At 47.3% G+C, this 25,976-nt stretch overlaps 13 protein-coding genes and 1 non-coding gene across 14 annotated transcripts in view; 9 read left to right on the top strand and 5 right to left on the bottom strand.

Moving 5' to 3' along the window:
* Nucleotides 1-884: 884 nt before the first annotated feature.
* On the bottom strand, nucleotides 885-1,542 carry ASPGLDRAFT_26452 (uncharacterized protein; the record flags this gene model as incomplete). Its single annotated transcript, XM_022543564.1, has 2 exons — nucleotides 885-1,198; nucleotides 1,350-1,542. The coding sequence occupies 2 exons, from the start codon at nucleotides 1,540-1,542 to the stop codon at nucleotides 885-887; spliced, it is 507 nt and encodes a 168-aa protein (XP_022400262.1).
* A 784-nt stretch (nucleotides 1,543-2,326) lies between these two features.
* On the bottom strand, nucleotides 2,327-2,854 carry ASPGLDRAFT_26451 (uncharacterized protein; the record flags this gene model as incomplete). The annotated part of the gene is made up of 1 exon (XM_022543563.1): nucleotides 2,327-2,854. The coding sequence occupies one exon, from the start codon at nucleotides 2,852-2,854 to the stop codon at nucleotides 2,327-2,329; it is 528 nt and encodes a 175-aa protein (XP_022400261.1).
* A 279-nt stretch (nucleotides 2,855-3,133) lies between these two features.
* On the bottom strand, nucleotides 3,134-3,421 carry ASPGLDRAFT_48114 (uncharacterized protein). The gene has a single exon (XM_022546830.1). It carries the CDS (start codon nucleotides 3,358-3,360, stop codon nucleotides 3,160-3,162), a length of 201 nt encoding a protein of 66 aa, XP_022400260.1. The 5' UTR covers nucleotides 3,361-3,421; the 3' UTR covers nucleotides 3,134-3,159.
* Nucleotides 3,422-3,517: 96 nt separating this feature from the next.
* Nucleotides 3,518-3,887, top strand: ASPGLDRAFT_411924 (uncharacterized protein). Its single transcript, XM_022545360.1, has one exon. The coding sequence runs from the start codon at nucleotides 3,601-3,603 to the stop codon at nucleotides 3,835-3,837; it is 237 nt and encodes a 78-aa protein (XP_022400259.1). The 5' UTR covers nucleotides 3,518-3,600; the 3' UTR covers nucleotides 3,838-3,887.
* A 233-nt stretch (nucleotides 3,888-4,120) lies between these two features.
* On the bottom strand, nucleotides 4,121-5,508 carry ASPGLDRAFT_48113 (uncharacterized protein). The gene has a single exon (XM_022546829.1). The coding sequence runs from the start codon at nucleotides 5,215-5,217 to the stop codon at nucleotides 4,558-4,560; it is 660 nt and encodes a 219-aa protein (XP_022400258.1). The 5' UTR covers nucleotides 5,218-5,508; the 3' UTR covers nucleotides 4,121-4,557.
* Nucleotides 5,509-6,303: 795 nt separating this feature from the next.
* ASPGLDRAFT_411659 (uncharacterized protein) lies at nucleotides 6,304-6,926 on the top strand. The gene has a single exon (XM_022545353.1). The coding sequence runs from the start codon at nucleotides 6,421-6,423 to the stop codon at nucleotides 6,766-6,768; it is 348 nt and encodes a 115-aa protein (XP_022400257.1). The 5' UTR covers nucleotides 6,304-6,420; the 3' UTR covers nucleotides 6,769-6,926.
* Nucleotides 6,927-7,197: 271 nt separating this feature from the next.
* ASPGLDRAFT_26449 (uncharacterized protein) lies at nucleotides 7,198-7,764 on the top strand (the record flags this gene model as incomplete). Its single annotated transcript, XM_022543562.1, has 1 exon — nucleotides 7,198-7,764. The coding sequence occupies one exon, from the start codon at nucleotides 7,198-7,200 to the stop codon at nucleotides 7,762-7,764; it is 567 nt and encodes a 188-aa protein (XP_022400256.1).
* A 345-nt stretch (nucleotides 7,765-8,109) lies between these two features.
* ASPGLDRAFT_36288 (uncharacterized protein) lies at nucleotides 8,110-8,636 on the top strand (the record flags this gene model as incomplete). Its single annotated transcript, XM_022544675.1, has 2 exons — nucleotides 8,110-8,169; nucleotides 8,226-8,636. 2 exons carry the CDS (start codon nucleotides 8,110-8,112, stop codon nucleotides 8,634-8,636), a joined length of 471 nt encoding a protein of 156 aa, XP_022400255.1.
* A 2,169-nt stretch (nucleotides 8,637-10,805) lies between these two features.
* ASPGLDRAFT_411575 (putative nuclear localization protein) lies at nucleotides 10,806-13,954 on the top strand. The gene is made up of 4 exons (XM_022545351.1): nucleotides 10,806-11,212; nucleotides 11,412-11,522; nucleotides 11,747-13,603; nucleotides 13,655-13,954. The coding sequence occupies exons 1-4, from the start codon at nucleotides 11,119-11,121 to the stop codon at nucleotides 13,807-13,809; spliced, it is 2,217 nt and encodes a 738-aa protein (XP_022400254.1). The 5' UTR covers nucleotides 10,806-11,118; the 3' UTR covers nucleotides 13,810-13,954.
* Nucleotides 13,955-14,252: 298 nt separating this feature from the next.
* On the bottom strand, nucleotides 14,253-14,326 carry ASPGLDRAFT_t99. Its single transcript has one exon. It is a non-coding gene; the product is annotated as a tRNA-Asn (tRNA).
* A 1,981-nt stretch (nucleotides 14,327-16,307) lies between these two features.
* ASPGLDRAFT_127752 (uncharacterized protein) lies at nucleotides 16,308-17,255 on the top strand (the record flags this gene model as incomplete). The annotated part of the gene is made up of 3 exons (XM_022540739.1): nucleotides 16,308-16,505; nucleotides 16,564-16,931; nucleotides 17,000-17,255. The coding sequence occupies 3 exons, from the start codon at nucleotides 16,308-16,310 to the stop codon at nucleotides 17,253-17,255; spliced, it is 822 nt and encodes a 273-aa protein (XP_022400253.1).
* Nucleotides 17,256-17,848: 593 nt separating this feature from the next.
* ASPGLDRAFT_58641 (uncharacterized protein) lies at nucleotides 17,849-20,141 on the top strand (the record flags this gene model as incomplete). The annotated part of the gene is made up of 8 exons (XM_022548331.1): nucleotides 17,849-17,866; nucleotides 17,929-17,976; nucleotides 18,036-18,222; nucleotides 18,286-18,358; nucleotides 18,417-18,645; nucleotides 18,718-18,808; nucleotides 18,860-19,110; nucleotides 19,175-20,141. The coding sequence occupies 8 exons, from the start codon at nucleotides 17,849-17,851 to the stop codon at nucleotides 19,763-19,765; spliced, it is 1,488 nt and encodes a 495-aa protein (XP_022400252.1). The 3' UTR covers nucleotides 19,766-20,141.
* A 2,412-nt stretch (nucleotides 20,142-22,553) lies between these two features.
* ASPGLDRAFT_48104 (uncharacterized protein) lies at nucleotides 22,554-23,089 on the top strand (the record flags this gene model as incomplete). Its single annotated transcript, XM_022546828.1, has 1 exon — nucleotides 22,554-23,089. A coding segment is annotated over one exon (536 nt), but the record flags the coding sequence as incomplete, so codon positions are not given.
* A 2,274-nt stretch (nucleotides 23,090-25,363) lies between these two features.
* The window catches only part of ASPGLDRAFT_48103 (uncharacterized protein), a 2,878-nt gene continuing 2,265 nt past the window's right edge, over nucleotides 25,364-25,976 (top strand). Inside the window, exons 1-2 of the mRNA XM_022546827.1 lie at nucleotides 25,364-25,442; nucleotides 25,499-25,564. Coding sequence (XP_022400250.1) covers nucleotides 25,390-25,442; nucleotides 25,499-25,564 — 119 coding nt within the window. The 5' untranslated portion in view covers nucleotides 25,364-25,389. The remainder of the gene's footprint in view (nucleotides 25,443-25,498; nucleotides 25,565-25,976) is intronic.

Genomic DNA, 25,976 nt, shown 5'->3' with positions numbered 1-25,976 from the left:
CTGGCATTGATTTATGAGGAGCATAAAGAGGTTTGGTTTTGCGCAGTTGGTAGATGTGCTCTAGAGTCGCTTCCCTTCTAAACGCATCCCCATAACAACCTCAATCTATTGTACAACTCCGGCCCAAAAAAAAAAATATTTTCCCCTGCAGACTTGGTACAACAACAGAACATTTCCAACCAGCGATAACGTTCATTCCTCGATACCTCCGTCGATACGTCTACTTCGATACGTCTATCTCGATCCCTCTTGCGATCTTTGTTCCGACACCTGTCTCGATACTCCTGTTCCTCCGAGCGCTGCTATACCTCCTTTCCGTCTTTCGTCTGAGGCTCTGAGTACTTCCAACCGCGAGTTAGTTCGAAGTCGCTACGATACCAGGCTCGTCGCTAGAATTCGCAAAGTCTGGTCTTGAACGCGACGCGGTCCAAGCAGGAATGGTCAAAGAGGATTACAAACTTCGTGAACTGGGAAACGGACCGTCACTTGCTGGGGAGGAGCATAATTTGCTGGAAAGAGAAATGTATTTGATCCAGAAGCCTGTCTCTCTTCCCCATCTGGCGAAGCTCTAACGCCTAACAAATCGATAACCCCCATCCTCTACCAAGAACCAGTCGATATATCCCCAATTTCGTCTCGAGCAAGGTGTAACAGCCATTAATTCGGTTATGGTCTCTACCGTATGATTAACAGTATTAAGACCCCGTATCAGCTTTGTCCCTCTCCCATCGATTTAAGCCCACAGAAATAGTAATGAACAACAAAAATCAAATAGAAATACAAAGAAAAGGCGTTGCCTTCAATCAACCCCAACAAGATAATCTTTTAAGAAGAAGGCAGAAGACAAGGTGGTCAGCGGCAATGAGGTTGGTGCCCAGGGGCTTTCAAACCTCAATCACTCTTGCGGATGGGTGGTGGAAATCGGTGGTTTTGATAACCTTATCAAACCCCTCCACTTCAAGTTTGACTAACTGGTAGGCAAATATGATTTCATCTTCAATCTTGACAGAATCAAGAGTAGCCCGAGTTGCTCCTGCATCGACTCCAGTATCAGCAATTAGTTTGACATGGCCACTCAAGGAAACCTCAGCATTAGATTCTTTCTTGGTGGCAATGTCTTTTCCAATCATAATTCCGACAACCAAGTAAACCAGCGGGAGTTTCTTCGTCTTCATCGCGCGGCGGACGTGACGGATCTCTAGTAACCATCAAATTGTGTCTGCTGGGGGATCTTCGGAGAAAGTAGACACTTCAATATCCTTGATCGTGTAAACCTCCTTCTTTAGCTTGAACTTTGGAGTTTCGAGCCAGTCTCTCCGCGGGCTTCGACCAAGTGTTAAAAGACACACCATTGTCCGTCGACATCTCGCGCTCGCTGTGTTTCACGGTAGAGATCGGCGGAAAATCACGCTCAAGTGATTCCTGGTCGTGGCGAATGAGGGCTTTATGTGCAGCCAGAGGATCTTTGATAATGTTTCCAATCACGATTGGTCCACCCTGTTCGTAAGTCAGGCTCGGGGCCACAATCCAGCTTGATGGCATCTCCTTTAAAAAGGTCAGTCAGTCACCTATTAGCAGCACAACGATCGCTGGTCACCCACGGCTTATAAAAAACGGGAGGCGGCTAGTGTTCTTCTTAGGGAGCTGAGCAAGCTTCTTGGTAATCTCGAGAAAACAGAGGGCTCAATGAAGGCACTCCAAGAACGGAGAGCTCAATGAAGGCGCACTTGAGAAAGCAGAGAGCGCTTGACGAAGAAAAGCTTGGAATATTAAAGCGATGAAGGACAGATATAGTAATGAAGAGGAAGGAAACTGACTGAAGATTCAGCCTTGTAGCTGCCTACAGGCAATTACATATACATACTCAGCATATATGCTAGAAACAATGCTGTGGGATTAGGTAACATCGACAGCCAAAATGTCAACATCATCTCCTACGCTGTAAGAAACAGGTATGTCATCCATGTCAGTCCATCCTTCCAGAAATGTGACTCAAAAAATGAACTTGCCCTCATAATCAAACTTGTTTATCCTCTGGAAGGTGGCTGAAGGTATGGATGATCAGACGTATGCTGAACTGCTTCTTTGAGAAGAGTTGTAGTAAACAGACGAGAAAATTTATGAGCATAGAAACGAGAAACGGGTTGTGCTCGAATCTTATTCGGGCCAAGTCCTCATTCTTAATCTGCCTACGTACTGATCTCATGCGACGAACAAAATGAATAAAGAAATAAATTGTGCTCTTCTTTGCTCCAACAATCAAATGTAATCACACATAATGGAAGAAAAACCAACAAGCAAATGCAAATTTAGCAGTACCATAATTCTAGAGGGTCTGGATAACCTGTTCCATCTCCCTTGCCCATCTATCAGCACTTTCCACCTCTGTAGATTGTATGGTAAGTTCCTTCTCGTTATTGTGTATGCCATCATCCCCAGGCAACGAGAAGGCTTCGGGGTCAGTAAATGTTTCTCTTCTCGCTTTCAACCCTTTGGTCTCCAACTTCGGCAGCTGGTAGGCAAAGAAAGCACCTTTTTCACACTTGATCTGAAAACTGATGCTTTCGTTTTCGACGTCCAGTGTCAGACCCTTAGCAAGTATCAAACCGGTAACCATATACACCGGTTCCGGGTGGCGGCAGCTGGGGAATCCAGTGGCTTTCATTTTCAACGTTTGCTTGGTTTTTTGGGTAATCTCCTTGCTGCTGTGACTCGAGCTATTAATGCGAGGGTAGTCTTTCTTCAACGTATTGGAATCAACAGTAAAAAGGACATTGTTGAGGTTCAGAGGGTCAGCAACGAGGCTGCCAGGCTTCTTGTCCCGGCGGTCAGTGATTGATGTGATCATGTACATGGCTTGCTTGTGTCGCCTGTCTGAATGAAGATAAAGAGAATAAGAGATCAAAAAGAGAAAGCCCTAGCTCAGATAACAAGGTGCTCTGAGAATGAGAGTAAGGGTCTCGAAAGCAACAAATCGTTCCACACGTTCTTCCAAGGGAAGAAGAGTTAGGACGAGTATGACAGATATTTGAGGCGCATTCAACAGGCACCATAGGTGCTTACATGTTGATATGTGTGTGCCTAATTTGTCGGACTTCCGTATAGGCCGGCTTATTATATCAATCTTTGGTATGTTTTATATCGATAGCTAAATATATGTCATTTATTCCATCCTCCGTCGACCATGTCAATACTTAATGTTTCTTGGAACGAATTTGCACTTGAAGAATCGAATGCATGTCGGATTTCTTCTGTCCGCGGTCTATCTGCGGCATTGTAGGTTCCGACGAATGTTGGGAAAGGCTCTTTGTTCGGGATTTCACGGATTCCCCAGCGATCAGGGCCATGTTGGATCTTCATTCGAGTTCTCAATGTCCTTTTTATGAGGGCTGTAGGCGTGGTTTTTGAAGTAAAACCGATCGGAATTACCAGTCAAGTCCATATAAGCCCTCACAACCCGCTCCACGCGCCAGACTTCTAGCTCAGAGGGGCAAAAGTCGCTCATCTGAGATAGTCTGGGCGAATTGGTCAAATCTTCGAGTATGCATTTTATGAAAGTGCTTCAAACGACGGATCTATAGCGGGTAGTATTTTCCTTACATGTTGGCCAATTCAGAAGCAGAGTCGATCGGGTCAGGCTCGACTGAGAGAATAGGGACGAGTTTTTTTCTTGGACATGATGGAGGTATTCTGATAATGTTGTATGGGACTGGTTTGCTTGTGCCCGGTCGAATCGTTATCTTGTTTGATCGATTCTTTTCTCTAGGTCGGCTTTTTGTGTCTCTTGTTCTGCCATTCGCCGCTCTTATTCGGACATCTGTCCATCTCCGGCAGTGATTTGACGCAGTTGGTCAAGCTCCTCAGATTCCATATCTAAGAATGAAACCAAATAAGTGTCGGAGACTAAGAGAAGGGAGAATGCTTGTGGGTAGAGAGTATCTTGGGTAATCATACGGTACGTTACTGTACGAGTACGAGCAATGATCCTGGTCATATGATTGAAAGATGCTGTATGAAGATCTGTATGTATGTGTTGGCAAGATCATGCGAGCTAGTGATAATGTACTCCGTACTTGGTACTGCGTGTGCAAATACGAAACTGTAAGAGAGGCAGAAGAATGCACTGGTGGAGTGGTTATTAGAATTTTATTAGGATTTTGCTTGCTAAATTTTGATCAAAGCAAATGCTATCAAACAGACTATAGGTACACGAGGCGACAGTATCCGTCGTCCTCCATTCCATTCCGATGATCCAATTCAATCCAATCCAAGAAATAAAGAAACACCAACACCAAAGCTGAGAATGCGTATTTTTGGTGAGAAAAAGATTAATTAAGGAGATTCGTAATGGTCGTAAACTTCGTAATAAGTAGTAGTAGTAATATCGAAAGTCGAAGGCGAATTAGGAGATATACTGATATAATCGTTTTCGTTTTCGTACCGATTTGCGCCTTTTGTCCCGTTTCCCAATATGCGATTTGATGCTCGAAAGATAACTGGTTGGAAGTAGCCAGTGTCGTGATGGACGTGAGAGGGGAGGTGAGAATCAACAGTCGATCAATTGGCAATCCGGATTGGAATGCACTGTCCTGGATTTGACCAGAAGTGCTGCCGTGTCTTCTGGATGCAGCTGATGCCCTTCTCCAAGAGGCCGTCCTTTGCGTTCTCGGCCTCGGACGGCGATGAGGGAGAAGACGAGGTCGATGATTGCGACGGAGAAGAGGATTGTGAAGGTGTGGCAGTAGTAGTAGTAGTAGTAGTAGTAGTAGTCGAAGGCTTCACGGAGATCTGAAACCGAACATGCAATGGCTTCCTGTCCGAGTCCTCCTCATCTTCATCGTCCTTGCGACCCTTGACCTTGTTCTTGTCCTCATGGTCGGCTCCTAGCAACGGAAGTTCCTTGATTTCCTTCTCTTCCTGTTGCTGCTGCACCTCTTCCTCCTCGTCCTCGTCGTCGTCCTCCATCTCAAACGAGTTGATGCGAGTAGTCATATCCTTCTGCGCCCATTCCATGGACGAGCAGTGGAGGCGAAAGTGGCCGAGACAACGACGGATATCAGGATTCGGGGCGGTAGCCTCACGAGCGAGTTTTTGACGGGAGAGAGAGGTGAGTTTGTAAGGGAGAGAAGTCTTGTCAGCCAGCGGAGGCCATCGTTTATTCATCGAAGGGTTGCTGGCGGAGAATTTTGGGTTCATGTCCAACGAGGTGATGGCCATGGTTGTGGTGTGTATTTTTTCCGGGAGAATATTATTTGAGAATGTGGGTTATTGTGATCGGACATGCACAGCAGGCCACTTTTTGTAAACTGAATTAGGTGCAAGATGATGAAAAGGCTTATGTGGTTGATGTCATGAACCGGTGGCGATAGAAAACCGGATTATTGCGGCGGGGAGAAATAAAGTAAACAAGTGTTGTTGAGTAGAGTCGAACGAGGGATGATATATCTAGATATTTAAATCAAGGATTTAAAAGACAGAAACTGGGAGAGAAGGGAAAAGAGCAAGAAAGTGGGAGGCAGAGAATAGGCGGGTTAAAAAGAAAAAGTGGCCTAGGGGGGTGTGTTACGCCAGCGGTGCCTGGAAGCGTCCAGGTGACCTTCTGATCGAACAGAATCTGCAAGCGGCGAGTCTAGACCGTGGATCCTGGTATTACCGTACGCACGCAGCGTAATATCTTCCACACTACTTGTACACTTGTATTCCCAGACATCCTATATAATTTATTTTCATAGATTTCTTTCTACAGAGTACAGAGTATACATTTCTTCAATTTCCCCTACTCTGTACTCTGTCAAGCTGAAAACTCTTCTGTGACTCTGTGACTCAGTTTTCTGCCGTGCCCCACCGACAAAACCGGACGGGCAGGTGACCCTAGGTGGATCCCGGTTGGTCGGCACTACTGGTTTATGGAATATTCGATGCGTTGGTTGGATCTACTTGTAGAGATCCTACCTTGCCCTAGCATCTACGTAGTATACCTGCTATATATCCATGCAGAGTAGTAGTAGTAGTAGTAGTAGTAGTAGTAGTAGTAGTAATGTTTCAATTTTACCCTCATAAATCGAACCATAACAATTGACAACATTGTATATCAAAAACAGCGAATCGCCCTTCCCCAATAGGCATACCGAAACCCCCATCCCACCTGATTGGTCCCAGTCTCCCCGCAGACCCTCACCTTACTTTTTAAGGTTAAGTCTGGGACGCTGGCTTTGATTGGCCCCTTAACTTAGAACACGTTAGTCATGGTCGCCCCACGCTGCATGGTCACAGGAACACCCTGAATGGCAATCTGGGGTTGTCACCTGACTGCTTCCAATAGTTGTCTTTACTATCACCTTAGCACTACGACTGCTACTGCAGACTAGTACCGACGGACGCTTGGACTATCCCCAGGATTGACATTCGAGAAACCAATCTATGCCGTGCTGGGTATGTGTGGTTTCTTGGGGGATCCATTCATTAATTCGTCATATTATTAGGAGACTTACGAGTCTTCTCTCCGTAGACGCTTGCTCACTAATGATGATTCACACACTCTGCCTCTTGTCTTCGTACGCAGTACCTCGGGTATCCCTCCCGGCCACGTCGTCAACTGATATTAACTTTCCCGGTGCATTGTTCCGGATTCTCCGGACTCTGGGGATACTTCGGAACAATACAATACAATTGGTTCGCCTCATCTTTTTTGTTCTTGTTCTGCAGTGCCTATTGCTCCGTAATCCGGAGTTCGCCCATTCCTTTCTTATGTCCGGTTCCGCACTTTAATATGCGGGATGCACGTTGGATCCCACGGAACGGGGTCTAGACTGTTTGTATGACAGGTGCATTTTCAGGGCGGGATTGGGACAATGGGATTGCCACTTTTGTGTCATTATTTGGGCAAGTTGTTGCTTTCGAGGAAGTAAGGCCAGAATTAATGGGTTGTTGCATGACTGCGTTGCACGGGCATGTATGTCTGGACACCACGTAGGAGCTACAGTGGCTAATTGATATAACCCATTCCCTTCGGTTTTTATTCTTTATTCTCTCTAACCTCCTCTCAATAATCGAATCGCGCGTTATCAACGCTACAACCCCTAAAATGATCCCAAAATCACGTGCCCCGCATCACCAACCACACCCAATCATGACCGCCCAACCAACCAACCAAATGGTCGCGACACTCCAAACTTACCGCACCGTCACACCGTCACAATGACCTTCGCAGCCCCCGTCTCAAACGGCAAATTTTCCCTCGCCGTCGACAGCTTCTACGTCGAAACCTCCAACCACAATCTGCACCGCCGCGCGACCGTCCCCGAGCTCCAGTCCCTCTTTGACACCAGCACCGCAAACAAGACACCAGACCCCGTGGGGCACTGGTACAAAGCGCAGTTGTTGCATTATGGACTCGCACCGTCGAATAATAAGGCTGTTGCGAAGATGCGGTTGTTGGATGCGGTGAGGGGTGGGGGGTTGGAGGGGCCGAGGGATATTGTCAAGGTTGAGGGGGATTTGAAGAGGGAGTGGAAGAGGAAGGATAAGGAGACTATGAGTGGTGGTTCTGCTGGTGTTGGTGATGCTGCTGCTGCTGCTGCTGCTGCTGGAGCTGGGGCTGGTACGAAGACGGCTGGTGGTAATAAGAGGAAGAGGGATGGTGAGGAGGAGAGTGTACCGACTCCCAAGGCGACGACGGCGAAAAAAAACCAAGGCTGCGGATTCGACACCTGCGGAGAAGGCGGAGACTGGTGCTGGAACCGGTGCGAAAAAGACTGCTGCTAATTCCACTGCGAAAAAAGAGCGAGTTTGAACCTTTGCCGACGGTAGATCCAGCGCGACCCCGAACAAAGCTGACGGCGAAATGCTCCAGAGGCAGGGGAGGCTCGACAGTCGGGCCTAGGAGCAGTCAGACTCCGGCAGCTTCGACTGAGCACCCAGAGCCAACACGAGCACCTCGAACAAAAGAAACGGCGAAATGCTCCAGGGGCAGGGGAGGTGCGACAGCTAGCTCTAAAGGAGGCATTTCTGACTCCTGCGGCTTCAACTGAGAGCCCAAAGCCAGCGCAGGCACCTCGAACCACATAGACAGCACGTCGCTCTAAACCTTCCTTCGGTGACAGGCGTCCCATGGATCCGCTCTACAAGCAGGAATACTTGACGCCTGTTAACCACTCATCTCCTGAATATGTAGGTTTCTTCTGTATAGCATTTTAGCTGTGCGTACCTCTTAACATCCACGACAGGATTATGGCCCCAATCCAATGGACATTGATCCCCCTAGCGACTACTCGGACAACAATGGTCCCGACAAGGACCCCGACGATGGTCCAAGCACTCCTCTACCGCCACTAGGCCTGGTTAACGGTGAATATCAAATATGGTCATCGGACTTGAACGAATGGTCCGAGTACCCCGAAGACGAATTCAATCTCATCCTGGGACTAGCAGGCAATACCATGTGGGGATCATATGACTTCGGAATGTTCCACGGTATCATGCATCTCGAAGAACGGCCCTGGTCATCCTCATTCAAGAAGATCTGGTTCAAGTGGCGCGGGCGTGAAAGTAGCGAGGGAGAAATGTCCTTTGGACCAAACTGCACCGGCTGGATTCAGTTTTACGGCGAGGGCAGAATCTGCGGCCAACTGAACTGAACTGCTACGGCAATGCCAGGTTCTCGGGCCAGAGGATCAGTGGCGAGGAAACGCAGCCGCCGCGGAGTGTTCAGAGTATGCGTGAGGAGTGGAATGGGTACAAACAGGAGACATATGATAATGTGAATCGAGAGCGATAGTGGTAGACGTTTCTTGGCTTCTCTTGTTCGCGGCATGATCCGTTGCGACGGCGGGTAATCCGGCAGCAAAATCAGAACGCTGCACATGAAATGCAATCCAAGCGACAATGGGCCAGTGCTGTGCAGATATTGGATACTCGAAGTACGTACAACGTGATCATCCGAGGAGGACTCTGTGGTATCCTCTTGTTTATTGGCTAAGTTACATCGTGGATTGGGAATCACCCAGGCCTAGCCGTCACAATCAATATCACCAGATCGCTATCCACTACTCCATTATCCAATGAAATAATATTGATTCGCTAACATTAGCGTCCGGCTGCCTGCATTCTCGCCACTGGTCTGAACGGTTCACCTGCATTCATTGCCTTGTGTCCGCAGTACCGCAAGTTGAATGTGTCCATGTTCAAGTGACTTGACGTATGTGGTCACCTGCAGTTGCCACAGTTCAATATATATCCCTACCACGGAGCATCCAGACTATTTCAAGTACTCAGTGGCAAGATTCAGTATCTCCTTCCTCTACGGGTACTCGTACATACTCGAGAATGCCATAGGGCAGGCCTATCACTCGACGACTGTCCCTAATAAACATAGACTTCCACATCAATGCAACGCTACCCGCGCACTCTCCATATAACTACTGAGTCAAAACATACCCCGAAAAGATTATCAAGAAAATACTTCGAGTCATGCATCAGATTCCCCTCCCACCAATGAGGACGATGGGGAATTGTCGATTGACTTTGTACAAGAATGTTTGGAGATAGTCAGAAGTATGCGGCCGGGGGCCTGAACTCAGTTTTGATGCAACAGGACCGGATGATCGATAATGGATATGCTGGTTTTGCCGTTTTTGGTATATTGTGTTGTGTTTACGCTGTACAGCACATAGACTTAGTCTTGTTTGTTTGATTTCCTAGTTCTCGTTTGAGCTATTGCTATCGAGGTAGCACTGCAAAAAGAAAAGAGAGACGAGAAAAAGGAACTTGGTCTATTCTTACACAGGACTAGTGAGACACTATTATTGCATCTACCGCGATCGATCGATCGATTGGCCGGAGGAATTTGCATAGACTTTGTTAATTGTTTCTACTGAGTATAGTGGCACTATGATTGCCGCCGGGGCAGGCAGTAGAAGTACTTTTCTAATCCGACGGCGATAGTTATCCGGGTATATTCAGACTATCTGTATTTCGGGGTTTGTACGGAGGGCTCTGTAAATGATAAGAATTTAAAAATAAAAAAAATAAATAAAAATAAAAAAAAAAAAAAAGAATAAAAAATAAATAAAATAAATGATATATCAACGAGTGCCGGTCACAGGGTTTCAGGAATCCATGGTTCATCTCGCTCATTTTCGCAATAAGAGAACCATATCATCTCTTCAAACGAATTCATTCCGGGATCTTCGCATGCGCCACGAGTATTATTACTCTCAAAGCATTCTTCTGGATATCGGAGTAACCCCGGGTAGTCATCCACCATCTCCCCCACGATGCATTATCCTTCTTTCTCTCCCTCGTCCTAACTACTACATATGGCATACTATATGCCAGGATACTATGTTTAGCGAGACTATTGATCCTTATCTCCTGAACCCTGGACCTGCACCCGTCGTCTTCCGTTGGTTCAAACTTAGCGTCAGCCTCAAGCGTGGCGGTGCGATCTCGCAAATGCACCAGCCACGCGTCTATCACTCACCGCTTGCCTGATCGGCAGTATCCGAGCTGATCGGTTGTCCACCTTTCATATCTTCACATCCACATCCCCATCTCCATCCACTCCATATATTTCATCCATTTATCTGGCTTCCATCCTGTCCGGGTGTGTTCAGCCACTCATCTCTCATCCGTCGCATCGCATCCTTCCATCCTGTCCATTCATCTGCTGTCATCCCCCTCCCCCCCGTCATAGTGTCTGTCTATACAGAGTACACCTATAACACTACTGTCCGTGCTTCTTGCATAGCTGACTGCATATGTGACGTTCGGCGGGTGTCGTGTCCTCTCTCTATCGCTCTCTCTCTCTCGTTTCTCATTCTCTCGCTATCTGACGACCGACGAGGACCTTACCTCACTTCCTTGATTTCCTTGTGTTGCTTACTCCATCCTTCCCCTCCTTTACCCCTCCCCCTTCCGCCTGCAGCCTATACTACTTGTGTTAATTCCTTTCCCACCCAATATTCCCTCCCCCCGGTCCAAGCATAAGCGTTTTGATTGACTCTATTCGCGTTTCGCTAACGCGCCTCTTACCTTCCTCCCCCCCCCCTTTCTTCATCCACCGAGGCTTTGCGACGGCCCTCCTTGACTTGTTTCGCGCCGTCGTTTCCTTGGCCCGCCATGTATGACATTTCCCACTCCGCTCCAATGAATGGAGTCGCCGGTGATCTTGTCGATGGGTCGGGTACTATCAATCCCGCTGCCTTGAATAATGGTACGTTCTTTTTCTTTTTTATGTTAAATAATCAATGACATCGCTTTTTTTCTTGATTCGTATGTTGTTGCATGTCATGTGCTGCCGCTGTCATCATTTGTTGTCACATCTGTCGCGACCGCTTTTTGCTGCATATTACGATTATTATATTTTTGCTTGTTTGCCCATGGCATTTTTTAAACTAATAATCTTTTATTAGTCTCTGTCGCTCTTCACACGCCTGCAGATTCGTCAAATATAGTCCCTCGTGGGATTAAGCGCAGTCGGAGCCCGGAATTCAATGCACTTGCAGACGGAGACCATGATGATGGTATGTGCACCCTATTCCTTTGTCGCTTAATTATCCTTCCTTTTCCTGAGTTGAATTGGGACTTGCGACTCGAAATCGCATCGGTTCAATCCAAGTCTTCTTGGTAAGGAAGAAAAGAAAAGTAGATATCGGAGTAGTCTCGCGACATTGTTATTCCGTGGGCGCTGTTATTATTGTTGCCTTTTCCCGACGCGCTCATGTTAACTGACACACACCCGGCATAGGAACCGATGAGCACGCTCGTCGGAAACGAGGACGTCCTCCAAAGATTCAACAACGGCCATCTACCGCTGATCAAGCTTCATCCTCTACACCAGCCGCTTCAGGTGTCCACGTCCAAACGCCGCGCATGCAGACACAACCGCTTCCGCCGGCGGGCGCCGCCGTGTCACCACCGCAGGCTTCGCCTTCGGAGAAGGCCACTCCATCTAAAACCACTGTGATCAAAGCACTTCCGACCGTTCGCGACCACACCACGGACCAACTCGATGAGCAGGGGGACGAATACATTCCCAAGGAGTTTGACGATGCCGGTGAGAAAAAAGTGGATGTCATGGGTTATCCCCAAGGCGGTCGGGAATACAAATGCCGAACGTTCCGCGTCGCTCCTCGTGGTAAGAAACTCTTCATGCTTGCGACCGAATGTGCGCGTGTGCTGGGGTATCGCGACTCATATCTCCTGTTCAACAAAAATCGCTCGCTACACAAAATTATTGCGACGCAGGTGGAAAAGGACGACATGATCCACCAGGACATCCTGCCTTACTCGTATCGATCTCGCCAAATCGCCATTGTTTCAGCCAGATCCATGTTCCGCCAGTTCGGTAGCCGGGTCATTGTCAACGGACGAAGGGTACGCGACGACTACTGGGAGAGCAAGGCTCGGAAACAAGGATTTACTGAGGAAGATTTGGCCGGGGAAAAGCGACCGGGTGCCGCCAGGCGCGATGCGGCTGCTGCGGCTGAGGCTGCGACCGCCAATCTATTACCAACCCTTACCCATGGCGACGTGATCTACAGCAACGTTGAGGGCATGCCCCTGCCCGGCGCGCCGTCATCTGTCTCTCTTTCGCAGCTTCCGATCTTCAATATGACCACCACCGACGACCCTCGACTGCAGGAGTACAACAGTATGCCTCGTGCGCGCCAGGAGGTTACCGGCCAAACATACCAGGACCGTACCCAGCCCAGCTCAGCGGCGGATATTCTGAACCAGGCGTCGCATACAGCAGATTTCAATAAGATCTTAACCTCGCAGCGTGCGTTTCGCTATGGGGCCCTGGGGGGTTTCTATGCCAACCAGCGTGAGGAAGCAGCGGAAGCAGCACAGTCGCAGCCCGGGCAGCTCGACGGGGCGCAAGAGTCGACATCACAATCTCTGCCATCCACTCAGATTGCCAGGGGAGGAATGGTGAATTCGTCCGCGCCGCAACCTGTAATGTCTCATCAAAGTGCCATGATGGGCGGCGGTCAGTCCGGTTTCCATCCGCCATCGCATCCACAAGCTGCGATCGCACCATCGCCTGCAGTACGAGCCATGCCACCAGGCATGCGACCAGACCTGATGCACCAGCGACCAGCCGCCCTGCCGACGCAGACGCCTCCCTACGGATATCCGTCGCAGCCGCAACAAATGTGGGGTCAACCGCCTCCCCAACCACAGCCATCGCCATTGTCCAGCACGCCAGTCGCCGGCATGCCCCAGTACGCGCACCTCCATGCCGCACCACAACACTCGCCATCTCCTCTGCCGCACAGTGTTCAGCAACCGCATCCTTCGCAATCACCTCGCAACCAACCTCGTCCGTCCGTACCCTCGATGTCGCAACCATTCCCGATTCATCACCCCCAGGCAGCGCAGCAGACACCTATGGCAGCTTCCATGGGATTCCCCGGGGCTACGGCTGCCCCGTATCCCGCAATGGCTCGAGCCATGTATCCCGCCACTCAAGGCGGGGGTCAACCCTTTATGGCCGGAACACCGCAACCTGGACTCGCCATGGGCATGAGTGGGGGAGGTGCTATTCCCGGCTGGCCATCAGCTGCTGGTGGGACGCTACCATCTGGACCCCCTCAACCGGGTCAGTCCGGAAGTCCCATGGGATGGTCGGGTTACTAAGTTATGTTGATAGCCGGCGTTGGTCCAGGTTGGCGTTTAGGAGGTATGGGACAGCAAGACTTGCAGGAAAACAGCACGGTTCTGATATTGTCTGGTTTATCTCTTCTCTTTTCCTTCTTGCCTCGAACACCCTTTCTTTCATTATCCTTGGCCAGGGGCTCTAGCTAATGTTAATGGTGCATACTCCTGTTTTCCTTTCTTTCCTCTCTATACCCCTGTTATACCCAGTTGAGTTTTTGCCTGCTTCTTGTGATATCAGTCAATTTTTTTTTGATATCCATGCCAGTATATAAAAGGCTGGCCAGACACGACAGTGGATTTTTGCCAGTTTGTTATTTATCATTCGTCTGGTTCAGCATTTTGCAAGTATCTGATCTGCTCTGCTCTTGCTTGGTTTTGCATTTATCGTGATGATGTCGAATGACTCGAACCAATGTCTAAATTGCATAGTTAGTTGGTTACTTTCTACTCTTCTTATAGCCCGGTAGCGTTTCAATTGAACGGTTTTTATTCATTTTCATGGTCAAAAAAAGCCACCGCAAGCGAGATGTTTGTTCGGTGGTTTTTTTATTCAAAAAATAGTCAATTAAAAAAAAAATTACAAAAATAAACGTCCCCGGGAAGGCTCGAACTTCCAACCTCCTGATTAACAGTCAGACGCGCTAGCCTATTGCGCCACGGAGACCGCTTATGGTTTTAGGCTCCGCATAATTATATACATATTCCTGTATTGCCACTGCACAATGTATCCAGCCCTTAATGTATCTACGCACGAAATAAACCCTTATTGCACGGCACTTCGATCAATGTTTTTCATGACTCCGTGTTAGATAGCACTTCTAGGATGACTGATGATAAGCGATAATAGCTATTTGACTAAAAGGGATTCTATTGTCCAAGTTTACTTGCCGGGGGTGGATATATATCTAGCGTAGAGAGTAGATAAGGTCGTTCAGGTATATATCAATCATGTCGACCAAGTACAGCGACAAAATGATGGCTAATGAACAGCCAGACCTGCAAATCGCAATTGGATGCTAGTTAATCCAACCATCGTATCTAACTTTCTGCGGCAAGTGAGGCAAGGCTGAGAATATTCATTTCCGGGTCTGGGACTCGGATGTACATGCACATGTACTCCGTATGTACTCTGTACATGGGAAGAATCTCAGCCCCCCACAACCCCCCCGCCCCCAAAAAAAAAAAGAAAAAGAACAAGAAAGAAGGAACTTCGCTGCGCGAAGTTATCTGGCAAAAACAAAACATACAACAGCCGGGATTCGCTGGTGGTCACCCACCCAACTACTAACCGGCCGGCGTGTGGCTTAACTGCGGATAATAGTTCGGTGGGTGCCTCCTGGGTGAGTTAAAGGTGATGCCGCTTTTCGGTCGCGCGACCAGGGGTGAGTTAGGGTGAGTGCGCTATAGATGAGGGTGAGCCATCACCCAACATCGCGCAGCGCCGCGCAATCTTAATCCTTTGAAATCCTTCCAATCTAATGGCATGCTACAGCGACTAATTATTGGCTGTCCTTTTCCAACTTCATAACACCGAGCCATCTTGGCATCTGCACATAGCCACAAACAAATCTTCTCTTGACAAGTGATTGGTGATAGTGTTGGTAACTTTGGATTCGAATTTATTCATACCCGCCCCAGCCAATCTTAGTCCATGGCTATACAGGAACTGTGCCGCCGCCTGTGAGCAGTTATTGATACTTATTTTGTCGTTATGTACTGTCCAGTCCGACCCAACATATTTTCTCATAGATGCTCTCATCAGTTGCCCCATTTAGCCGCGTCAACACAAGTCCGCCCTGGGGGAGTTCAATACCTCCTGACCAGATTATGAGAAACACCAAATTCTTAACAGTCAATACTGGACGACTATTATCCAAAAGTTGTGGCCAGAACCTGATACCACTCATATGATCTGCCTTTATTTGTCGAGCCAATCTCATCAAGTCCAAAGCATAATATGAAATCCTTCTCTTCCTGATCCGTAAGCAGTGTATTGGGCAGCAAGGCTGAGCTTGATAAGCACGGTTATGCGGCAAGGCTACAGAGAAGGCTAACCTCTGTATCTTGACATATCAGCTTTGGGAATTTGATGTGCTTGTGCTATCAAAGCCTTACATTGTAAAATTCATAAATTGGACTTTCGCCAGCAGCTATCTCTCGGGCTTAATACTTTGCCATTGCTATAATCAACACAAAGGAAACTAGAATTTTCTATTTGGAGTTTACTACCTCTCGCGGACAAAATGGGAGATGTTCGTCAGCCTGCCCCGGTCTTGTTACGACCAGGGCATACTGACCCTGATCAGCAGCACAGTTCCAGCCGTGTCGTCAATGTGCCGTGGATAAATAAAGTCTTTTCACGCCAAAAGTCGGAACCCAGTCCATTGCTGTTGGCTCATGTTAATCAAGGTTCTTCATTTCCTGAAAACATAAGACCAGTCCACTCATCACAAACACTACAGAACAACAATGTTGGATTTCGAAATTCAGCCCCAAGTCGATACAGAAACAAACCTGATATCAACGATCGAGACGAAAACTCAAGGCAAACCATATCGAACTACTCGTCGCTACTGGGCATAACCGATTCTCGACAAATAGCTCATACTCATCGAAAAGAAGATATGGCAAAAATACTGAAGCCGATGCTTGACAAGGATGCTTCCTCAATACTCATCTGTTGGGGTGAAAAGGAACGTTGTCACATTGTTCCAGTGATAGTCGCTGATTCTGCTGATGAGGTTACAGCATGGCGGGAAATTTCCCGGGCATTCTATGCATTCAAGGGGAGCTGGAGAAGATATATACCGGCATTTGGTGTGAAGCAAGTGGATGTTGTTGAGGTTCGTTGCTAATGACCTTCAAATTTGAAGGTTGGTATGGTTCTGACAGATGCCAAAGATCTCAATCGCAGGGAGGAAACTGGAGATGAACAATCGATCAACAAGCAACATTGAATACGTTGGCATACATACAAGCGAGGACTATCTCACCAAAAGGAAAAACTTGGAGCAGATCATCGAAAATTACCGGCCCCAGGATTTTCCTTGCCCATACAACCCTTCCACCGGTACAGTGGATTGTCTCGGTAATTGTATATCGCGCATTATTGATGAGTATGGGGAATGCCCAGAGGAGACTCTGTACAAGTCACAACGCGAGCTTGTACAGCTTGATACTCGGAAACTGCTCAGTCAACTTTTCTTTCATGCCGAATTTGCTGAGTTGAATTGCCTTCTTAACAAAGAGGGTTTAATGAATGGCCATCAGTAAGTAAATTGCCCGTCAGTCTGATACATGTGGTAATTGGGCCTCAAAACTGACGTCAAGGTGGCAGAGATATCTACAGGAAACTGGATGAATGGCATTGCCCAGAACTGGGCGAACTCCAGTTTCGTGGCTTAAATATCAGCGAGGGTTGGAACAGCAATCCACAGCACATAATCTTACCTCTAACAGTGATATTGATCCTTCTGGCTATAATTTTCGCAAGGTTTATTTTCAACGACTGGGGAACGGCATGGAATGTTGGCGGCTTCCTTGTCTCTTTGGTAACCCTCCTGTGGATGTGGGCCAACCATTTCATCAGTTGACGAATGCAAAATCGGTCATAATCAGGGTTATAGTTAAGTTACTTAAACGGTAGCTATAAGATGACGAAAGCTTTCGGGGTCAAGGCAGCGTTGTCCACTATCTGCTCACCCGCTGATTTCATCGTAAGTCTGGAATGCTTGCCATTTGATTTGGTATCTGTGCAGCTGGTTCTCTATTTACTCCCCCTTTTATGCGTTCTTAGGCCTAAATATACCTTACTAAAAAAATTCATTAGTGCGACAGGGTGCTTAACAATCTAAGTGGGAAAAGCCGGGAGAAAAGTCCGTGCTGTATATAAATAATTTATTGGAGGGCTTTTCACCAAACATACGCTTCGATAGTGGCATGGTGTGTTTGATCGATTTGGATTGTTTGGAGTAGGGCATGAACCCCTTTCACACATGAAATTAGGTAGATAACTCTCTTGGCCCTCAGGCTATGTTGAAAGCTCACCGGTGGCTCCCTGGCAGATATTGTCGATACAATGGTGTCGACCCGGTACAGTACTGGCAATGGATCTCAGACTCAGATGAGACGGTCCGTTTCCTGTATGCATTTTTTGGCTGGCGGTGTGATATCCGTCGTGGCAAGAATGGTCGGCACTGCCCAGGTATTGGATACAAGAGCTCGCTTTAGTCGTTCTGGAAGTTGTGGCATATTGTTCTGAAACAGGAGACGGCGTCAGGACTGAGCAAAGATATAATTGTCAAGGTGCAGGATGTGAGTATATACCCCTTCTACTCTGGCCAAAGATGGAACAGCTACTGATGAATGTGTAGGTAATTGCCATTGTCACCAAAGAGAAAAGCCCAGAGCCCGACCGGCGGCCAAATAAGAACATGTATATTGAAGACGTTGCCGAGTTTGCACGCGTTCTCTTGAGAACTACTGAGATGATATTCAACTGTGGCTGGCAGCGCATCCAGATCCTTTTCTTCTGCCAGCTCGCAGCAATCACTGCAAGCCGTTCAGGGGTGCTCCTCCACCTTCACTATCAGGATATAGCGCTCACCCTGATCTGAGATCCAGAAGGCGGATGCCCTCGATTGTTTATTTTCTTGAAGCCGGACTTCATGAAGAGGTTCCTTGGGAAGAAGGCTGCGTAGGTGTTCTTATTCTCATAGCTCCTTGGGAGCCGGTCGGCTAACGGAATTGGATAGGAATGAGTTTAAAATTCCAGAAACCATCTTTGATCCAACTCTGGTCCTCAGTCTGCATGTATGCTTGCTGAGTATGCTCTTTCATATCAAAGGCTTCAAGAAGGTTTCTACAACTGAGCCAGTACTGGATTGCCCAGAGAAACTTTACAGCCTCGGAGAACTGGACGGCGAGGGACAGCAGGAACTGAAACTAAAGCATGAAATACTAGATAAATTTGTGTTCTGCCAGGTGGATCGGGAAACCGCCGGATACTGAATCGCCTTGGAGAAGAGACTGACGGCGTCTGTGGTGCAATTACAGATGCGTCGAGGCGGCGAGATCACAGGCTTTGATCAAGTTGCCAGGCCGTACCTCCTTCAATACGCTGGAGCCAAGAAATTCAACAGCAGCGGTGAGTATTCATCAGCTCTTCAGCTAGTTAGGTAGCTAACCCTATGGATAGAAGAGGTTACCAATGCTCTCCAAAACGTCATCCTACAGCATGCAGATATCCGCACCTTTGTCCGACATTATGAGGTGGATGTTGATGTTGACGTTCAGGGCATTATCCGCAAAACGGGTTCTCAAACACCCTTGGTGCGATTTGCATGCTCGTTGAGTGCCTCGATCGACCCAAATCGACCTTATAAGCTCTCTTCCGAAGAATCCAAGTCCCTCAATGGACTCCCTGTGGTTCGTGCACAGCAGGACACAGTAAACAAATGCGAGCGGAAATGGGATGACCGCAAAGCCATGTTAGACCGTGCCAATATGGCAGTCAAGCCGCTTTGGCCACGTTGATGAAGGAGCACTTTCCAAGCACCACCGTCATCTACGGGAAAAGCTGGAACTTTTCCAGGATCGGACAATGGAAGCAAAGCGGAAGTATAACAAAGCTGTCCGTGAACTGCGTAATGAGGAGCAACGACAGCGGAACCGACGGATCTGGAACAATCTAGAGCGGTATAGGAATGAGCAACCCGTGATTGACCTTGAATGGCAACTGGCAGAGAAGCTGGTGGATACCAAGGTAGTGGGGGCTCTGGAACACAAGGGCTTCATGTCTTTGCAGCGTCTAATGGTGATTGACGCCACCTTGAGCATGCTAGGTGCCACTCTTGAAGCGGAGTATCAGCGTCGGATCAACATAATTAATGCAATGATTGCATTTTGCCCCGTAGAAGAGGGACGGCCCAGCCAATCTCGCTGCCGGCCTGTACCCGACGATGATGAACCTGTTCTCCTGCCAAACGGCAACAACATTTCTCGGACGAGACCGAGATTACTCTGCGCCAAGCGATGGAATCCGTACAGATCAAGTCTCCTGAAGAACGACCTAAGCTCTGCTTTCTTTGTCTGGGAATGTTAATCTCCTGCTAAGGATCAGATTGTGGAACACACAACACCCGGTTTACTCACCAGGCATTTTCTACAAAAACATGTCATTCCTCCCTGGCAAACCAAATGGGTTGAGTGTAATGTCTGTGGGATGGAGCTGCTCAAACAGAAAGTTCATCTTTCAAATCACAGAGAAGTGCCACGGAACAGTTGTGCGAGGTTCCACTCAGAGGAGGCTAGCATCAGAATGTCAACACCAACCTGGACTCGTGTCATCATAAAGAGTAATCCAAGCAATTCTCAGTGATTGTTGATGAAGCTCTATTCTGGTTTACAAGCGTCTTTTGTTCTTTACAATGTACAGTTAAGGAACATTTTGATCAAGACAAATACCATCTCCTTTGTACCACAATGGATTCAATCCTGTAACATCATATGCTATTGCATATTTAGGATTCGCAAGCACTAGCAAAAGTGAGTTTAGTTAGATTGAAGTAACTTAATATGATATTTGTCACGCTGCAGGGGAGTCTCACTAGTGTGTATGGTAGATTTAGCTTAGCTACTAGAGGCGATTCCGCTTCGCCCGTCGTATGTGATAAGAATCGATCGGACAAATGGTTGGTCCAAGTAGCGAGGTCCGGAGATTCTTTATATAGTCCAGCGTGTACGCGTAGATAGCTAGTTAAGCACTCAACCAGCTGCGTGTGTACATACACGTTTGATAGGCAATATACCTCTTCGTTTAAACTAGCCCTCTCCATCTAGACATCGTTAGTCCGAAGTAATCGACTCCCGAATTCTTCTCTGAGTTACAATCCGAGAGACCATCGTTTCAAGATTTACAATTGACTTTATTGTCGGACCATTAACGCTGTCACCAAATTCAAAGCAAGTAGGATACCAGGAATCAGAATAAACTGCTGCGGGACACCATGGCCCGAGAAAAACATGTAAATGAATGAATTATAGTTGAAATGACGCCGATAATTGGAATGATATGAAAATCTTTTTTGAAACAGTGGTTTGCATATTTGTCACTTGATTAAGACCAAATGCATTTGACTAAGCCAGCTCTGTTTCAAGGTGAGATAGAGTTTCTGCAATATCATGATATACAGATCCTTTCCCTAAACTAGAGATCCTCTCCTTTCATTCAATCGGATATTCAAAGGTTATGAAAAAGCTAATCGTAAGGTGGCTCGCAATATTGTCAAGTGTGATCACCTGTCGAAGAATTTGCTCATCGTGGCCTGGGCCTCCAAATTGAAGTTCACCAATAATCACATCAACCTCATCGATATGTTGAGGTCTTTGGTCAAATACTGTATAACAGCGTTCAATAAACTGTGTAAGAACGCATCGAATAGTGATCCCCTGATGCCAGAACAGAAACCACCAAATGGGCTCATCATCGCGCTGTCGTGACTGGAACTATAAGCCGTCCTGCGAATACCTAACAAGCGGCAAAGTCCCGGCCTCCGTTGAATTTGGACAACAGCCACTCTGTTCTTGCGGGAAAGGCAGGTTCCCTCGCAGCTACAAGACCGCTTTACCTGGTATCTGGAAAGAAGTGTCAAAGCACGCCGTGAGAGCGGCCATCGCACCAGTTTTTCCATGCCCTTCATTGAGCACTAATTCGAGCTCAACGAACTCGATGAATAGAGGGAGGGGCAAATTTCAGGGTTTGCTAATGGCGTTACTCAAACACTTGAGGCGTTGAGATTGAAATACGGGTCTTCTTCCCAGTGTAATAAGTGAAAGACTCGTTTCTTCGATGCGGGGCCTGGTGTTGGAGACTGAATTAGGGTCATGTCCTGCGAAAGAGTCACTGGCGTCTCCAGATGGGACATAGGACATAGCCTATCAATTCGCGAAGAGCCAATTTGTTGCCCATGCCATGGTCAAGTTAGGAAATTCAATGTGCGATCTGAATGCATGGCATATCTCAGATTAAAGAAATTCTTACAAGACATCTACGAGAGATATTATGAAATGAGCAGATTAATAGAGCCACTCTTCAATCATATGCCTTTCATAGACTGCCTATTACTACTGCCAAACCTAGAAATAGATATTTGATATGATCAGGATTTGCTCTTTCTAATTTCATCGTCTGCACGGAGTGATATCGCCAGCATAATAGGCCCCAGGTAGCTCATGTGTGTCGCATCCAATGTATTCCAGGGACCGAATTGATGCATAGCCATAAAAGATCGGGACTCGCTGCGATGATTCTTGTCTTCCAAGTATCTGATGTAGTCGCCATCGTACTGAGCAACTGTCAAGAATATCTCGTGCCGGTCTTGCGAGACATGAAGGCGCCTATTTCTCAGTCAGAATCAGGTGTTACTTTGTAGTAGAAACGGTTTGACGGAGGAAGCTATACACTTTCTTGGGTGTATTTGGTTTTTCACCATCACTTTTGACCCAAGCCACCATTTGAGCGCTCTCCTGCATTTGAATAAGAGTTGATTTCTTTGATCGTGTGACTGGCTTCACCTCGATAATAGCCTGGGCGTTGCCTTGGCGGTCATCAAGATATCCATCAGTTCTTGCTTCAAAACTAGCATCGTCAAACATAGCTTTGAAAACCTTTCTGTGCAAGGTCCAGTCATTGGCGAGTTTGAAGGGGATGGTCAGAGCATTCAGGAAGATAACTAAGGCGCAATTCATAAAAAAAAAACAACTCCTCAGTGGTGACCCCCCTACCTTCTGAGCGAGTTCCCGCACTGCGGAAAACTCGAATCCTATATTCAACTTCACGCGGAATCGATTGATACTACTTTCAACGACGTTCTCCCCAGTTGTCGCTGACAATGGGGGGTGCAAAGAAGAAAGGGGTGGTCGGAGCTGCATCTCTGTGGCCCAACTGCTCATACAATCATAAAGACCACAATGAAGGCGCCCATGCAGCTGCTATTCTCACAGAAACAGCAGAGCTGAAGCAAATTGCTGACCGGACCCAGGGGCTACCCCCCTGGGATCTATTCATCCGGTTTATGAGTTCAGTTGAAGATCTTGCAGCAAAGGTGCACAACTGTGCCAGCAACAATGGCAGTGAAAACCATGATGGCCAGAAAGAAGTACTCCAACAGATCCAAGATATGTTTGATAAGCAGACAGAGGAAATGAAAGCTCTACAGTACTCAATGCAGTCCCTGAAAGCAACCAATAGCCCCCCAGCATCTAACCCCTCCAGCCATGCAAACTCTTATCAGGATGCAGCTCTAGCAAGTCACCTGACATCAACAAAGTCCTCTTTGGTCTCAAACTGGATGCAGGGCAATACCAATGGATCCATTGGCACAAATGGAACACTAAGCACCTCTCCAAGCAACCAAGCAACCCCATTGTGAGAGAAGGTCTATAGATAGCGCAGTGAGTGTTATGAGAAGTATATGCGTAGTATTCACGGTACTAATCGCTGATGTCCTGTCTCCGGCCATCAGCGGGGTTAAGACTTTATGTCGCGGTCATGTGACGTGCGGGAGCTTAGTAACCGCACGTGCGTGTTATGTACATGCATAAGTCCGCTATGCGGCTTTGTATCCTAACAGAAAGTCACTCAGGAATTAGGACAACAACCGACAGGCACGACACGTGACTTGACTACCATATACCATGGCTTGGCATTGGTAGATGGTATACGACTACCATCACGACTACCATCGGGAAGGTAGTTCGAATGGTATATGAAGCGAAGGATATATAAGGACACTCATTCCTGTACTTAGTTTAGTTCTTCGCGATTATCTTCGTCAATAAAGCATTGGTTACCTTTCTAGTTCAGACTCGTCAGCACTAAAACCAACAACTAAGTATACGTACTTAGTTGGCCTTGTTTCTCTACTTCGTCAACCTTCTATCGGATTACTTGTTTACGGAGCCTGGCTGGGGCGATATACCAAGCAGCGCATTCTTTACAGAGCCTTACTGGGGCGATATACCACGCGGCGCATTACGACTTAGACCTTAGGGGTCATTATCGATATAATGACGACGACGAAGGACACTCAGGTGAGTGCCCCAACTGAGACTTAACTAACTAGAACCTTAGGTTACGATACGAAGAGAAGCTAGGTTGTGACAGTGACCCCACCTTGGTGGGCAGGTCTGAAACCCCATATAGCAGAAATAGAGTTGCATTCGGCGCGGATTGGTGCGGATGGAAGGTGCCCTCCATCCACGCCGCGCGGATTTTGGATGCTCAGGCTTGGATCCGCATCCGCGCCAAAATCCGCGCGGATTGGCGTGGATTAAGCCGCAAAAGCCGCACTAGAGCCCAAGTAGGAAGGTACTAGGCCATATATGGCTAGTCTCCCTGCTTAATCACCACTCAGTATCACCCTTACGATCGCCTGCTCAGCTTGTATATTGATATTTCAAGCCATCTATATAGTAAATATATCAATTTCTTATTAAATATCTTTTATATATCCATCATATACCCCTATATATTAATATATATACATATCGATATCTATATGGAGGGTGGGTGGTGGTTTGGGTAGAATGTCGATGGAGATATATAGATATATATTTCAGCTTCATACATCACGCATACATACAGTCGATGTTTAGTTTTTAGTGAATAACTCCCCAACGAGGGGGCCTATGGGACTCATATTTTGAATATGGATATATCTATATATGCTCTATATGCCTATATAAATATATTTTAGATATTTCGATGCCTTGCTGCTTAATAAGCCAAATGGATGACTGCAGATTAATCCGAATCCGCAGCGGATCCTTACATAGAATCCGCAGCCGCTGCGGACTTTCTCAACTTCCATCCGAAGCCGCGCCATTGCGGATTCGGCGCGGATTGGCGCGGATTTTGCGGCTTCGCTGTGCCACTCTAAGCAGAAACTTGGGAAGCTGCTCTCACAACTCACAATGCCATCTTACACAGCAGAGCTGATATCATTGTGTACACAGATGGCAGCTTGACAGAACAGAGAGTTGGAGCAGCAGTAGTTTCACCTCTGGGGCACCAAGCAGTTCACATTGTGACGGCCTGGTCATGTTGGCTGGCTGTCACGTGAGTTGCAGTTGTTTGCTTTATTGATAACTACAGCGTTACCTCCTTTCTTCCTTCCTCATGTCAATTATTCTCGTCGATAGCTACCTAGGTAGAACACATGAGTTGATGTTCCATTAACCTGGCTGAGCTCCGTGACACACATTGGCTCTCAAGCTACTCACACTGTATATGCAGCAGAATTACAGGGCATAAAGATGGTGCTTACCCAAATATGCAACTCAAGTGGACTGGAATCACAATGTTCCTATCAGACCTGTACAGCAACCATCTTCACAGACAACCAGGCAGCAATACAAGCATGCTCAGCTCCAGGAAGGTCTTCTGGCTAATATATCCTGAGTGATATTGCATGCACTGCATCTCAACTACAAGAATGTGGCTGGGATATACAACTGTATTGGCTCCCAGGTCATGAAGGCATCTACAGCAATGAGTGTGCTGATGCTCTTGCAAAAGAAGCTGCTAATTCCCCAGCACCCAATGACACAGAAGAGCTCACTCTCATGGCCAGCATGCAAAGAATCCTCTGCATGCAGCATAGAAGCAGCAAATGCATGGAAGACTGAATGGACTGCTTCCCCCCATGGGAACTCCATCTGTTGTTTATGGAAAGAACCCTCAAAAGCACCAATGCAGCTATACCAAGGCCTTCAGAGAGCTGCTACATCAGTCCTCATTCAAATTCAAACTGGGAAGATTGTGCTGGCCAGTTACCTTGGTACCTTCAAGGCTGTGGAATCAACTGAATGCTCCTGTGGATGTGGCCTTCAAGACATACACCTGTCACAACCTAGCTTCTCTTCGTATCGTAACCTAAGGTTCTAGTTAGTTAAGTCTCAGTTGGGGCACTCACCTGAGTGTCCTTCGTCGTCGTCGTTATATCGATAATGACCCTCCAGGTCTAAGTCGTAATGCGCCGCGTGGTATCTCGCCCCAGCCAGGCTCCGTAAACAAGTAATTCAAATAAGGTGACGAAGTAGAGAAACAAGGCCAACTAAGTACGTATACTTAGTTGTTGGTTTTAGTGCTGACGAGTCTGAACTAGAAAGGTAACCAATGCTTTATTGACGAAGACAATCGCGAAGAACTCAACTAAGTACAGGAATGAGTGTCCTTATATATCCTTCGCTTCCTACCATTTCGTATACCATCTGTGGTAGGACCGTGGTCGCAATATACCATTCTGTATACC

The sequence above is a fragment of the Aspergillus glaucus genome, assembly GCF_001890805.1.
Source record: "Aspergillus glaucus CBS 516.65 unplaced genomic scaffold ASPGLscaffold_12, whole genome shotgun sequence".
NCBI classification, from domain to species: domain Eukaryota; kingdom Fungi; phylum Ascomycota; class Eurotiomycetes; order Eurotiales; family Aspergillaceae; genus Aspergillus; species Aspergillus glaucus.
This window is presented reverse-complemented; position numbering and strand designations above follow the sequence as displayed.